General features: G+C 44.6%; 1 protein-coding gene across 8 annotated transcripts in view; it reads left to right on the top strand.

Moving 5' to 3' along the window:
- rhot1a (ras homolog family member T1a) overlaps positions 1 to 12,295 on the top strand; it is a 29,220-nt gene that overhangs the window by 9,267 nt on the left and 7,658 nt on the right. For 3 of the 8 annotated variants that reach the window (XM_080774948.1, XM_080774950.1, XM_080774951.1), the window contains exons 8-19: positions 81 to 182; positions 534 to 632; positions 1,015 to 1,123; positions 1,630 to 1,750; positions 3,679 to 3,763; positions 4,872 to 5,017; positions 5,543 to 5,643; positions 6,343 to 6,473; positions 8,569 to 8,652; positions 8,833 to 8,955; positions 9,278 to 9,480; positions 12,117 to 12,206. In XM_080774948.1, the coding sequence (XP_080631074.1) occupies positions 81 to 182; positions 534 to 632; positions 1,015 to 1,123; positions 1,630 to 1,750; positions 3,679 to 3,763; positions 4,872 to 5,017; positions 5,543 to 5,643; positions 6,343 to 6,473; positions 8,569 to 8,652; positions 8,833 to 8,955; positions 9,278 to 9,480; positions 12,117 to 12,206 (1,394 nt within the window). Of the gene's footprint in view, positions 1 to 80; positions 183 to 533; positions 633 to 1,014; positions 1,124 to 1,629; positions 1,751 to 3,678; positions 3,764 to 4,871; positions 5,018 to 5,542; positions 5,644 to 6,342; positions 6,474 to 8,568; positions 8,653 to 8,832; positions 8,956 to 9,277; positions 9,481 to 11,110; positions 11,234 to 12,116; positions 12,207 to 12,295 lie in introns of all 8 variants that reach the window. The other 5 variants (XM_080774947.1, XM_080774946.1, XM_080774949.1 and 2 more) reach the window with 2 other exon arrangements.

The following is a 12,295-nucleotide window of genomic DNA, read 5'->3' as shown; positions in this document are numbered from 1 at the left end:
TTTTCTATACGGAGAGGCCTTTACTCATAACTTTTGACTTTCATACTTATTAATTACCACGTGTCTCCTTGTCTTCTCAGTGCTCTGCCAAAAACCTGAAGAACATCTCTGAGCTCTTCTACTACGCCCAGAAGGCTGTCCTGCACCCCACTGGACCCCTGTACTGTCCAGAGGAGAAGGAGGTGAGCCCTGGAGATTGATTACTCTTTTTTTTTATTGATCCTGCGCAGGAAACTCGGTTGCCAATGAGACCATGATAAACCACTGTGGCCACGCACGACATCCAGGGTTCCACTCTAGTGTATTGAATACTAAAGAGTTTCCTTTTACAAGAGCACTCACTAAATCAATTTTGCGTTCTGTTTTAACAGCATTTTTGTAGAATTCATCGATTTCTATCGCTATATCCTTATCCTGCAATTTCCCTTTTCTCTTTCTGAAGTGATTGCTTGATAACTTCTGAGTGGCCTGCTGTGTTGTGTTGTGTAGCCACCCCCATAGCTTATGGTTCCATTATCTTTTCTGTGTTGCAGATGAAGCCTTCTTGTATCAAGGCCTTGACTCGAATCTTTAAAGTGTCAGACCTGGACAATGATGGCATCCTCAACGACAATGAGCTAAATTTCTTCCAGGTAACTTCTTGATTTATTTAAAAAGAATCCCCTGAGTGTTACAGTACAAGTAGGTTTGCACTTTGGCTGCAGAAGTGTGGCACAAGTGAAATAACCTGCTGATTTGCTTCACACGGTTGAAAGAAGTTTAGGGTGAATTTATCAGGCAGGTTAGACCTGAAAAGAACCTCGAAAAATATTCACGTTTAAGGACTGTGTCCTTATAATGACTTCACAGACTTCGAGGAACTGTGTAGTTGCTGTCTGACATTTAGCAAAATTACTTTAGTCAGTTGTTGTTATGTGATTGACATGATAGGTGTGTGTACTATACTGTATCTGCATGTGTATGTGATAGCCTGTGTACTTATACTACACCATACGTATCTCCGTGTGCATGTAGAGAACGTGCTTCAACACGCCGCTGGCACCGCAGGCCTTGGAGGACGTGAAGAACGTGGTGAGGAGGAACATGAGCGATGGAGTCAACGACAACGGACTCACACTCAAAGGTCTGCACTGCACGCACCCACGCACACACACGCACGCGCGCGCGCGCGCGCGCGCACACACAGAGTTTATTCATGTCCAGTGGTTCCCAAATGTTTTAGTTTGACGTCTCCCTGGGACCCAAACTAGTGAAAATAGCCAATGTTGCATATGAGGCGTTCTTGTATCAAGGCCTTTTCTCGAATCTTTAACCCATTTTGGTGTTAGCATTATGCTATGCTTTAGCTATTGAAAAATAGCAGATCTACAAGCTCATAGCGCGCCACCGAGTGGCGCGCTACGAGCTTGTAGGTCTGCTATTCTTGGAAAAATCGAAGAACGACTGACATAGAAACACAGCTTTTTCAGAAAACTGTCAGGATTCAGAAGACATTTATAGAATTGTTCCCAGGTCAAAATGGGTTTTAAAGTGTGACAAGTGACAAGTATTTTCATGTCACTTTGTCCCCGTGTGAATGACCCTGACCCATGACCCTATATATATCTCCTCTGCACACCGCACGCATAGGGTTTCTGTTCCTGCACACGCTCTTCATCCAGAGAGGCCGACACGAGACCACCTGGACGGTGCTGCGGAGGTTCGGCTACGACGACGACCTGGAACTCACGCAGGAGTATCTGTTCCCCATGTGAGCCGCGCCAGCGTTTTTCTGTTTCTCATTGTTTGGAGGTGGAGAGCACTTTGTTCAGTAGAGAGAGAGAGTCCGGAGACATGGCGAAGCCTCTCGGCACACTTGACAAGACATTGATCATGTCTGTGTGTGTGTCTGTCTGTCCCGCTATCCAAATATGGAGAGTGTTGCATCAGCAATCACTCAGCTCCATATATGGGCACAAAAGGGGCCAGGTCCACTCAGCTCCATATATGGGCACAAAAGGGGCCAGGTCCACATATACAGTAACAGCAGGACAGACACACAGACAGACAGACATGATCTGCAGGGTCTCAGCTGCGTTCGCTTCCCGCGTTTGCGCGTCTTACTGGTGTATATACAGTATAACACTATGCCATGCTCAAATTGCAACAATGATAATACAAAGGAAAGGATTTCGTTCGCCATTACTGAACTATTCCTTTACTGTACACAGACGTGCACTGTGCCAACAAATTGTCAGTGAAATTATTGATTGATTGATTGCAGTATTTATTAACCGTTTGTAGAATTACAGTACAACTCAATACGAAAAACTGTTAAATGTGGGACGACACCACAAAGCATTACACTTGTTTACAAGAGGGTCCACCATTTTCAATTCATCAGAACATTGTACAAATAATACACTTCTATAGTCAGAAACAGGACATCATCATAAAAGGATTATAATGATTGGCTCGGGCAAAACACGGACATTTAATGGGAACATCCTCACATGCCGGTGAGATTACATTGTAATCTCATGCAATCTCATTTGATTAGAAATGGAAATAAAAATACACATTAGAAATGAATACAAATGTATTTCCCCTCAACACGGTACGGCCTGCGTTTAGAATGAACGGCTTCATGATCAGCGCATGGTCACTAAATAAAACCATTTTTAGTCTTGGTGCTTAATGACTGCAACTGGGGCCCTGGCAGATGAAACCACCTGCAGCCACCACTGTAACGCAACGTATACTGTATGTACGGTACATTGTGTGATGTGAACGAGGTATTCTACGAGACTATGAATTGCACCTGCAGCAATGGCATCACTCATGCCATTGCTGCGATGCATTTCATAGTCTTGCCAAAATACCACGTTCATCTTTTGAAATTAACTAAGTCTTATTGTGCTCATGGACTGTGGAGTTAGACCTGATTATAGCAATCACCTTGCTCCATTGCAAGACGTCTTGCTGCTGTTTGCTCAACCCATTTTGGGTGGGAACCCATTTTGGGTGTTAGCGTCATGTCGTGCTTTAGCTATTGAAAAATAGCAGATCTACAAGCTCATAGCGCGCCACTCTGTGGCGCGCTATGAGCTTGTAGGTCTGCTATTTTTGAAAAATCGAAGAACGACTGACAGAAACATAGCTTTTTCAGAAAACTGTCAGGATGTAGAAGACATTTTTTGATCTCTGATCTCAGGTCAGAATGGGTTAATATCCTGAAGTGATTCACTGTCACACTTGACTACACTGTTCTTCACTTGGCTGCTGGTGACGTGTCGTGACTCGCACTAAAGGCACCTACTAGTCCCATCGACTTCCACTGACATGTCATTGATGGGGAATCCAAGCTATTCCTGAAAAGTTACAATGTGATAATGGCAGCCATCGTTCTCACGATAATACAAATCGAAATAGATCTTGTTTTATGAAATAAATCCGTCTAACGATGATGTCACTGGAAGACGGGTTTCTGAACTGCCCACAGCCCTCCTATGAGACACAGACAGATTAGATGTCTTTGCTGTTTTGAACATTAGTGCGGTCCAAGTATATGAAGATAGGTTGAAAAGTGGTGAAGTGGTCCTTTTTAAGTGGTTTTCTTTTATTTTTTCTTTAAAAAAAAAGAAAGGGAAAAAAAGAAAAAAAACCTAACCCTGTCTGTACTCTGTCTCTGTCTACCAGGCTCAAAGTCCCCCCAGACTGCACCACAGAGTTTAACCACAACGCTTATCTCTTCCTCCAGAGTGTCTTCGACAAGCATGACAAAGTGAGTGAGTCGGGAATGGTCTTTGTTATTCATGATTCGACTTGGGATTGTCAAATGGTAAATGGTGCATTTATATAGCGCCTTTATCCAAGGCGCTTTACATAGATTGTGCATTATACATTCACCCATTCATTTCACACACACATTCACACACCGATGCCGGAAGAAACCATGCAAGTTGAAGGTACAAACCTGCACATCGGGAGCAATTGGGGGTTCAGTCAGTGTCTTGCTCAAGGACACTTCGAGCCTGGGTTCAAAGTGTCCTTGCGGTTCCCATCCAGCCCCTGAGCCACCGCCGCCCCGTGATCGGGATCGGGAGCAAAAAAATACATGATAGGACCACTATTATATCGATATCATGATATTAGACAGGATATTGTCTGTGATTTTGGATATTGGAATCGGACCGGGAGCAAAATATTTTAATCGGGACATCCCTTTTTTTAGTATAGAAGTCATATCATGGTCTCTATAATACTACTGTTCAATTAGTTAGGCTGTAATTCCAAGAACCAAAGAAAATGAATCTCATCGTAGTGCGCATGTTTCAGTGTTTTCGTCGAAAACTAAATGGAAACTACAATGAAAACTAAGCTACGATGACTAAAACTAAGACTAAATATACTGACAATTTTGTCAACAAATAAAAAACTAGACTAAAATGTTAGGAAGGGACTAGTGGACAAGAGATCAAGTCTAAGTCATTTTACACTGCTGAAAATGGCAGATCTACAAGCTCACTACCATTTTGTATGTAAAATCTTCCATTACATTACGACGGGCCCGCCAAAACGCATTTCTGTCGGACTGAATCAACTGTAGATTTAGTCGACTAAAATCTCATGACATTTAGTCGACTAAAACTAGACTAACACTAAAACATTCCGGGTGACTAAAATGTCTAAAACTAAAATAGAAATTCCTCTGTGTTTTAAGCACGTGCAGCAGTTGTATCTGGTTTGACTGTATTGTAACCTTCTTTTGATCAGTGTTTGGATCTGATGTATTGTGCCTTTTGTGCAGATCCAAATAAAAAAGTGTGTGTGTGTGTGTGTGTGTGTGTGTGTGTGTGTGTGTGTGTGACTGTGTGCACACGCGCCTTCAGGACAGAGACTGTGCGCTGTCGCCTGAGGAGGTGAAGGACCTGTTCAAGGTGTTTCCACACATGCCTTGGGGTCATGACGTCAACAACACAGTGTGCACCAACGACCAGGGCTGGATCACCTACCAAGGATACCTCTCTCAGTGGACGTAAGAGAGACACACACACACACACACACACACACACACACACATGAACTACTACACCATGAACTATATAGCATGTCGTTTTTTCATGATTTTTTTTTTTTTTTAATCCTCCAAAATCATGAAAAACGACAGACTACAGGGATTGGGATTTATCCAATTTTTATCCAATATGATTGATTGTTTGAATATTTCTTTAGACAGACATGCAACAGTGCAGGTATAGTCACACATTTTGCCTAAAAGGATTACACCCCAAAAAGTCCTTGCGGCCTTGTTTTCATATCCAATTCATCAACATAACACCAGAAATGCAATATTTCTGTAAAGAAAGCGCCTCCTGAAAGGTGAGTTACCAAATCGTTGTTTAAACGCTTCCTCTTTATTAGTGTGGCTGTGGGTGTCGCTCATATTTTGGAGGTATTTAGTCAGATGTTGAGGCTATTGAGGGCACCACACTCATTGAACTCATTAAACTTCATACTATCTGGGGACTCATGGCTTGTCCCGCGTCTTGCTCTGTGCCAGGCTAACGACGTACCTGGATGTGCAGCGCAGTCTGGAGTATCTGGGCTATTTGGGATATTCCATCATCTACGAGCAGGAGTCCCAAGCGGCGGCCATCACAGGTGAGCGAGAGCATGCCGGTCCTCCACTATGCATGCCGGTGGGAGTCCTGTCCCAGTATAACCCATTCTGACCTGAGATCAGATTCTAAAAATGTCTTCTACATCCTGACAGTTTTCCATTCTGACCTGAGATCAGATTCTAAAAAAATGTCTTCTACATCCTGACAGTTTTCCATTCTGACCTGAGATCAGATTCTAAAAATGTCTTCTACATCCAGACAGTTTTCCATTCTGACCTGAGATCAGATTCTAAAAAATGTCTTCTACATCCTGACAGTTTTCCATTCTGACCTGAGATCAGATTCTAAAAATGTCTTCTATGTCAGTCGCTCTTCGATTTTTCAAAAAATAGCATACCTACAAGCTCGTAGCGTGCCACTCGGTGGCGCGCTATGAGCTTGTAGATCTGAAAATATGTTGTTCCAGGCACCCCCCAGAAGCAAAGATTTGAGTTGAAAACGTTTGCTCTGAAAGAATATATATTCAAAGATTTGCGCCACATTTTTGCGATCTTTTTTCAAAGAATAGCAGACCTACAAGCTCGTTGTGAGCGCTATACGAGCTTGTAGATCTGCTATTCTTCCATAGCTAAAGTAGAGAACATGATGCTTAAAACAGGGGGGTTCCCGTCCAGAATGGGCTAAAATGGCTGTGCACTGAGACATTTAAAGTGCGTCTGCGTCCTTCTCCCTTCCACAGTAACGCGGAACAAGCGCATCGACCTGCAGAAGAAGCAGACGCAGCGCAGTGTCTTCCGCTGCAACATCCTGGGCGCGCGGGGCAGCGGCAAGAGTGGCTTCCTGCAAGCCTTCCTGGGCAGGAACCTGCAGGTCAGCAGGCAGCACAGATCCCTGCTTTTTTATTATTATTATTATTATTTTTAAGTTTAACCCATTCTGACCTGAGATCAGATTCTGAAAAAGCTATGCTTCTATGTCAGTCGTTCTTCGATTTTTCAAAAATAGCAGACCTACAAGCTCGTAGATCTGCTATTTTTCAATAGCTAAATCATAGCATAATGCTAACACCAGAAGGGGTTCCAGCCCATGATGAGTCCATTATCCATTTTGACCTGGGAACGATTCTACAAATAATTCTTCTAAATCCTGACCGTTTTCTGAAAAGCCCCATGTTTCTGTATCAATGGTTCTCAAACATTTTCATGTCAAGGACCCCCAGAATTATATGTTATTGGCCTGCCGACCCCCATCTGAAAATGTGTTGTTCCGGGGACCCTCCAGAAGCAAAGATTTGCTCGGTGCCGCGCTACGAGCTTGTAGATCTGCTATTTTTCAATAGCTAAAGCATAACATAATGCTTAAAACACCAAAAGGGGTTCCCGTTCAGAATGGGTTAATGTCGAATTTTGACACCAAATATTTGGCACTATAAAGTCTATAGGTGGTGTGTGGTCTGTTATTATGGTGCTACGAACTGCAGACCCAAACGGATAGCAGGTCCACCAAAGAAGACACTAGCCGAATGAGAAAATGTATTGAGCTACACCAATACATCGCCACAGAAGCCAGACATTTCAGGGGTTGACTGCGTTTGCCCGTGGCAAGTAAATAAAACGTTCGGCAAGTTGAGTTTGCTTCCAGGTTGCCCAACGGGCAAGTGCAATCCATCTAAATTCAATATTATCGGCTATTCATGAAGAACAATGCTACCTTTTTACAACTTGCAGTTTCGCTCATTCTGTTGTGACTGTAGTGAATGTCTGTTGCCACTCGGCAGCTATCGATTAGATTTAAGTGTAACCCATAATTTTATAATGGACAATTTACTTTTCGGGGGGTGACCTTCGGGGCAAGTAGAACATGACCTGTACTTGTGTGACAGGCAAGTGTCTCTGAGACCTTGGTGTCAAGTAACCCCCGTCACGGTGAGCTCTGCGAGCTCCTAAGATTGTCTATCACCACTGAATGCTTGGCTGTTATGACGTGCCCAGAATAGCGAGTTGGGGACACTAATGTTAATACGCGGGGGGGAATCTCTGCTGCACTTCCTCAACTCTTCAACCAACGTGCATGATTTGAAACGGATCTTTGGCTGCTGTTTGTTTGTCAAGTCTGCCTATGGATGTAAAGTGAGTGTGTAAGTGTGTATATATCCCATTCTGGGCGGGAACCCCTTTTTGCTGTGTTAAGCATTATGTTATGCTTTAGCTGTTGTAAAAATTGCAGATCTACACCAGGGGGGCAGTCAGACAGATATTTTGTGAAGCCACAAAAGGGCGATTCATATAATGGCCTGTTGTGGCGCTGTCATTGGACCCAGAAAAACACATAGCCCCATAGAAGTCCATGTATTTTGGTCCAACTTCACCTAGACTGTATTACCTAAAATAAACATGGTCATGAATACTTTCTGCTTCCAGTCACTAGTTTAAAGTCTCATTTCTAATGTCATAATATTCTTTTTGGAAAATTATGGTCCCATTAATTAAAAAAATGACCATAAAGTCGCGATGTTCTGAGGGGCGTGGCTACCGTTACAGTCTATGATCGGGATTCCCCTCCCACTCGAGTCAAAATAAAAACCAACGGAGAAGAAGGGGGGAAGTCCCGCCTCGTGTCTGGGCCAGCCAATGGCCAGCTGGGCCAAAACGGAGCCAGCCAATGGCCAGCTGGGCCAAAACTGATCTAGAAATATGGCGATTTACATCAGGAATTACCATAGAATTACAGGCTTCATTTTATGTCCATGTTAGACCCGGGGAACGCTTTGTCCATATTTTTTACAGTCTATGATCTACACGGGGGGGTCGGCAGCCAAATTCTGATCATTCTGGGGGTCCTTGACATGAAATATTGAGAACCACCGGTATAGAAACATGAGGTTTTTTTTTACATTTCGACGTCGGTCCTAAAATGCGATAGTGTGTGTATAATTGACGTCGATTCTTTTTTTCCATTCGTATAGTGGCACCGGAGGATCAAAGAAGACCACAAGTCCTTCTACGCCATCAGCACCACCTATGTCTATGGCCAGGAGAAGTACCTACTGGTAAGGGCAGGGCAGGGAGAGAGGGTATCTCTGCACTTCTAGATTTACAGTTATACACCGTCATATCGTCATGCATCACTGTGCTGCGTAGTTAATCCTTTCTCTCTCTCTCTCTCTCTCTCCCTCTCCCTCTCCCTCCCTCTCTCTCTCGCGCCTCCCTTTTGGTGCGCACGCTCCCAGCTCCACGAGGTGATGCCCGATTTTGACTTCCTGTCAGATTCAGATCTGGCGTGTGACGTGGTCTGCCTGGTCTACGACGTCAACGACCCTCGCTCTTTCGAATACTGCGCCAAGGTGTACAAGGTGTGTGTGTGGATTAAGAATGTGGAAAAATTAACAAACGCTCGCACACTGATGGGCTCCATTTAAATAATGTATGTGTTTATTACACCCGTAACCCATATATTTAGTATCAGTTTTAGTCATCATCAGCTTAGTTCTCATTTAGTTTTCGTCAGTGATGAAAGGTAGTCGACGGACATTTCTCGCCATAGTATTAGTCGCCGAAATGAACACTGGCTGCATGACACGCTGCCAAGCGAAGATGGTGTTGTACAGTATATATATACAGTATATTCGGCTTTTCCCCCGAGTGACGTCTGACGCGTCTCCTGTGTCTCCGCAGCAATACTTCATGGACAGCAAGACGCCGTGCATGATGATCTCCGCCAAGTCGGACCTCCACGAGGTGCGGCAGCACTACCACCTGGCGCCGCTGGCCTTCTGCCACAAGCACAAGCTCCACCCGCCGCAGCCGTTCACCTGCAACACCGTGGACGCGCCCGGCAAAGACATCTACACCAAACTCACCACGATGGCCATGTACCCGTGAGTACCTTCCTGTGACCTGCCCCCTCCCTCACTTAACCTTTTTTTATTATTATCATCACGCTTTTCTCATCCCTTTTCCGACTGACTGGAGACGCCCCGGCCCGTACTGTATGTGTGTGTGAATATACCACTGCATCCATCATCACTGTCTGCTCCTGTGTGTGTGTGAGACTGTCCTGGCTGGCACACGGAGGCCTTTCCATTTAGCAGTGAAGCTTTGCCCTCAGTCGTTGACGCTGTACTGTACTGTACTGTACTGTGCGTATGTAGTCAGGAATCGGGATGGGAAATACCAGCCAAAAATGCCGGTATGTTTTTGGTTGTGGTTGTGGTTGTGGTTTTTCAACCAAGATTCATGTTTTAGGTTTGTTATTAGAGAAAGTTGTCCTTTTAAGCTCGACTGTTCTACCCTGGTACAATTTGGAAGGTTTAACAACCCGGCTTAGTCTTTTCTATCTATTAAAAAAAAAAAGCCAGTAAAATCAGGGAAGACACTGTTGGATTTCAGGATTACCAGCCATTTCGGTCTGAGTGGGGTGTAGTACTTGTCCAACAGTCAGTCCCCAGCAGCACAATAGAGATTGCTTTGTTATCTTTGGCCTTTTGGTTAGTTGATATATGTTATGTTGCTAAGGCGTTCGTGATGAAAGGTTACAAAGATTACATAAATACCCTAGCTCTGTTTAGTCTCACAGTAAAGCTCCCTAGTCAGTTGTGCACGGTGCATGCTAGCTATTGACGTGGTGCTCGTCCAGTCCATTGACTTCATCCCGCTTCTGGAGAGACTTATTGACTCCTTAAGGCTTTCTCACCGGATTACACTTCAAAGTGGATTAATGCGAACGAAATTGGACACGCGTGTTAATCTTGGTTTAACAACAGATCCTATTATGTCGTGATACTAAGACCCATTAGATTCAACTGTGATGTGGAGCAGGAGTAACAGGTATTTGCAGCGAGGCAGGGATTCAGAGGAAATCACTTGGTCAGCTCTGTGATTTGACTCGAGCGCGCTGGCTTGACTATGTGGTCCAAACATACTATCTGGGCAGCAACTGGCATACCCTTAACTTTTAGTTAATTTAGAAATGGAATGTCTACAACGCAATGGTTCTACAGAGAGGAAATGGTTATCAAAGTATGTTTTTTTTTGTCTGAGACTTCGAAGTCTTTAGTATTAAACTGTTTTACATGTTACCTTCAGCCCCCCTCCCCCCCCTTTTTTTGTTTGTTTGTGGCTTTCCTTTCCTATTCTCCTTAAATTGACTGTGATCGCAAAGGTGCTTTAGAGCTCTTTTAATTGTTGCTTGTTGTATTTTGTTGTTTACTTTGATAAAAGTAATATTCAAGGATCTACAAGCTAATGGCGGCTGTACATTATTATTTTTAATTTTTTTACCATTATCCTCTTTTTCCCTGACCGGTTTTGTCACATTTTTACATTTTTACATTTTGTCAACCATGGACGGTCGAGGCTTTGACCTCTTTTATGTGGGCATATGTATGTTTGGGGATGTGCGTGCGTGTGTGTGTGTGTGTGTTTGTTTGTATGCGTGTGTGTTTGTGTCTGTGTGTGTGTGTGTGTGTGTGTGTGTGTGTGTGTGTGTCTGCGTGTGTCTCTCCGCAGCCATGCCCGTCTCCGCTGCATGTGCACCTGCAACAGGTGCACCTATTGCCTGTCTCAGAGCCTCCTCAAGTCGGAACTACTGCACAGTATTAAGGCTCACCTCCGCAGGGTCGTGTTCAACAGGTCTCATTATTGCCTAGAGATATATATATATATATCGCCCTAGTGGTGGTTTAACATAGCCTTCACCTTCCTTCTCTCTCTTGTCTCTGTCCTTTTGGAGTAGCCTCTGCTCCATGGGGTTTGGGCCACAGAGCCACCTCTCTAACATGAGCTCTCTTCTTAACGCTCTAGTAGTTCAAAAATGCTCCATTACTGTCCCTTAATGCTACTCGTTAAGTCTGGTTTACTTTGCATATCCACTACAAAGAATAGGAGAACTTAACGGTAATCTCTATCCACTGGCTATCCAGTGGTTTAGATATTATTTTATATAAGTAAATAGTTCCAGCTGTCCAATTGAAGGCGTCCAGTTAATCGCTGTTGGGTTTTATTGGTTCATTGAAAGCGTTCATAATGTATATTTTTTTATTTTGCAAAGTATGAGGAATTTGACCTGCATGGCCGCACCAGGTGAGGCCCACGTCATCCTGATGAGCTGAGCCAGCCTGGGGGTTAGCTAGCTAGCTAGGTCAGGTTGTGATTGAGTGTCCCCTATAGGCCAGGGGGGTTAGGTCAGGTTGTAGCCTGGCTCAGCCAGCGTGCTTTCTGGTGTAGAGGGGCGGGTGCCGTATGAGCAATGCACCGGATAATATTGTTTCACCGATCTGTGCGCCCGCCCCTGCCCCCCTCCGACCCTCCCCTCCCTGGTAGAAAACAGCGGAGAAAACTGTACTGCACTGTACTAGTTCACTCCCAGGAAAATGTCCCAGGAAATGTGTCTCGCCCCCCCCCCCCCCCCACCCCCGGCTTTCATTTTTGAGCCTATGCGAACGCAAATACAAGCCTGGGTAGTAACCGAGGTCGAGGTCAGGTTGTGATTGAGTGTCTTGGTCTCTCGCCCCAGCTCCACCCCACCCACCTCCGTTCTGTCCAGCCTGACACGGGGCTGGAGCCTGACCAAACTGCGTGAGCTAGCACCTCGGCTACTGGCCAGGTGAGGGAAAACGGTGTGCGGTGACGTTTGGGAGTCGTCTGCATGAATAGTACACTCACTGCACCATGTCCTAACCACTTTCCGAACTC

This window comes from Protomyctophum bolini (genome assembly GCF_963924005.1).
Source record: "Protomyctophum bolini genome assembly, chromosome: 11".
NCBI lineage: Eukaryota > Metazoa > Chordata > Actinopteri > Myctophiformes > Myctophidae > Protomyctophum > Protomyctophum bolini.
The sequence above is the reverse complement of the archived record's forward strand: the minus strand, read 5'-3'. Positions and strand labels throughout refer to the sequence as shown.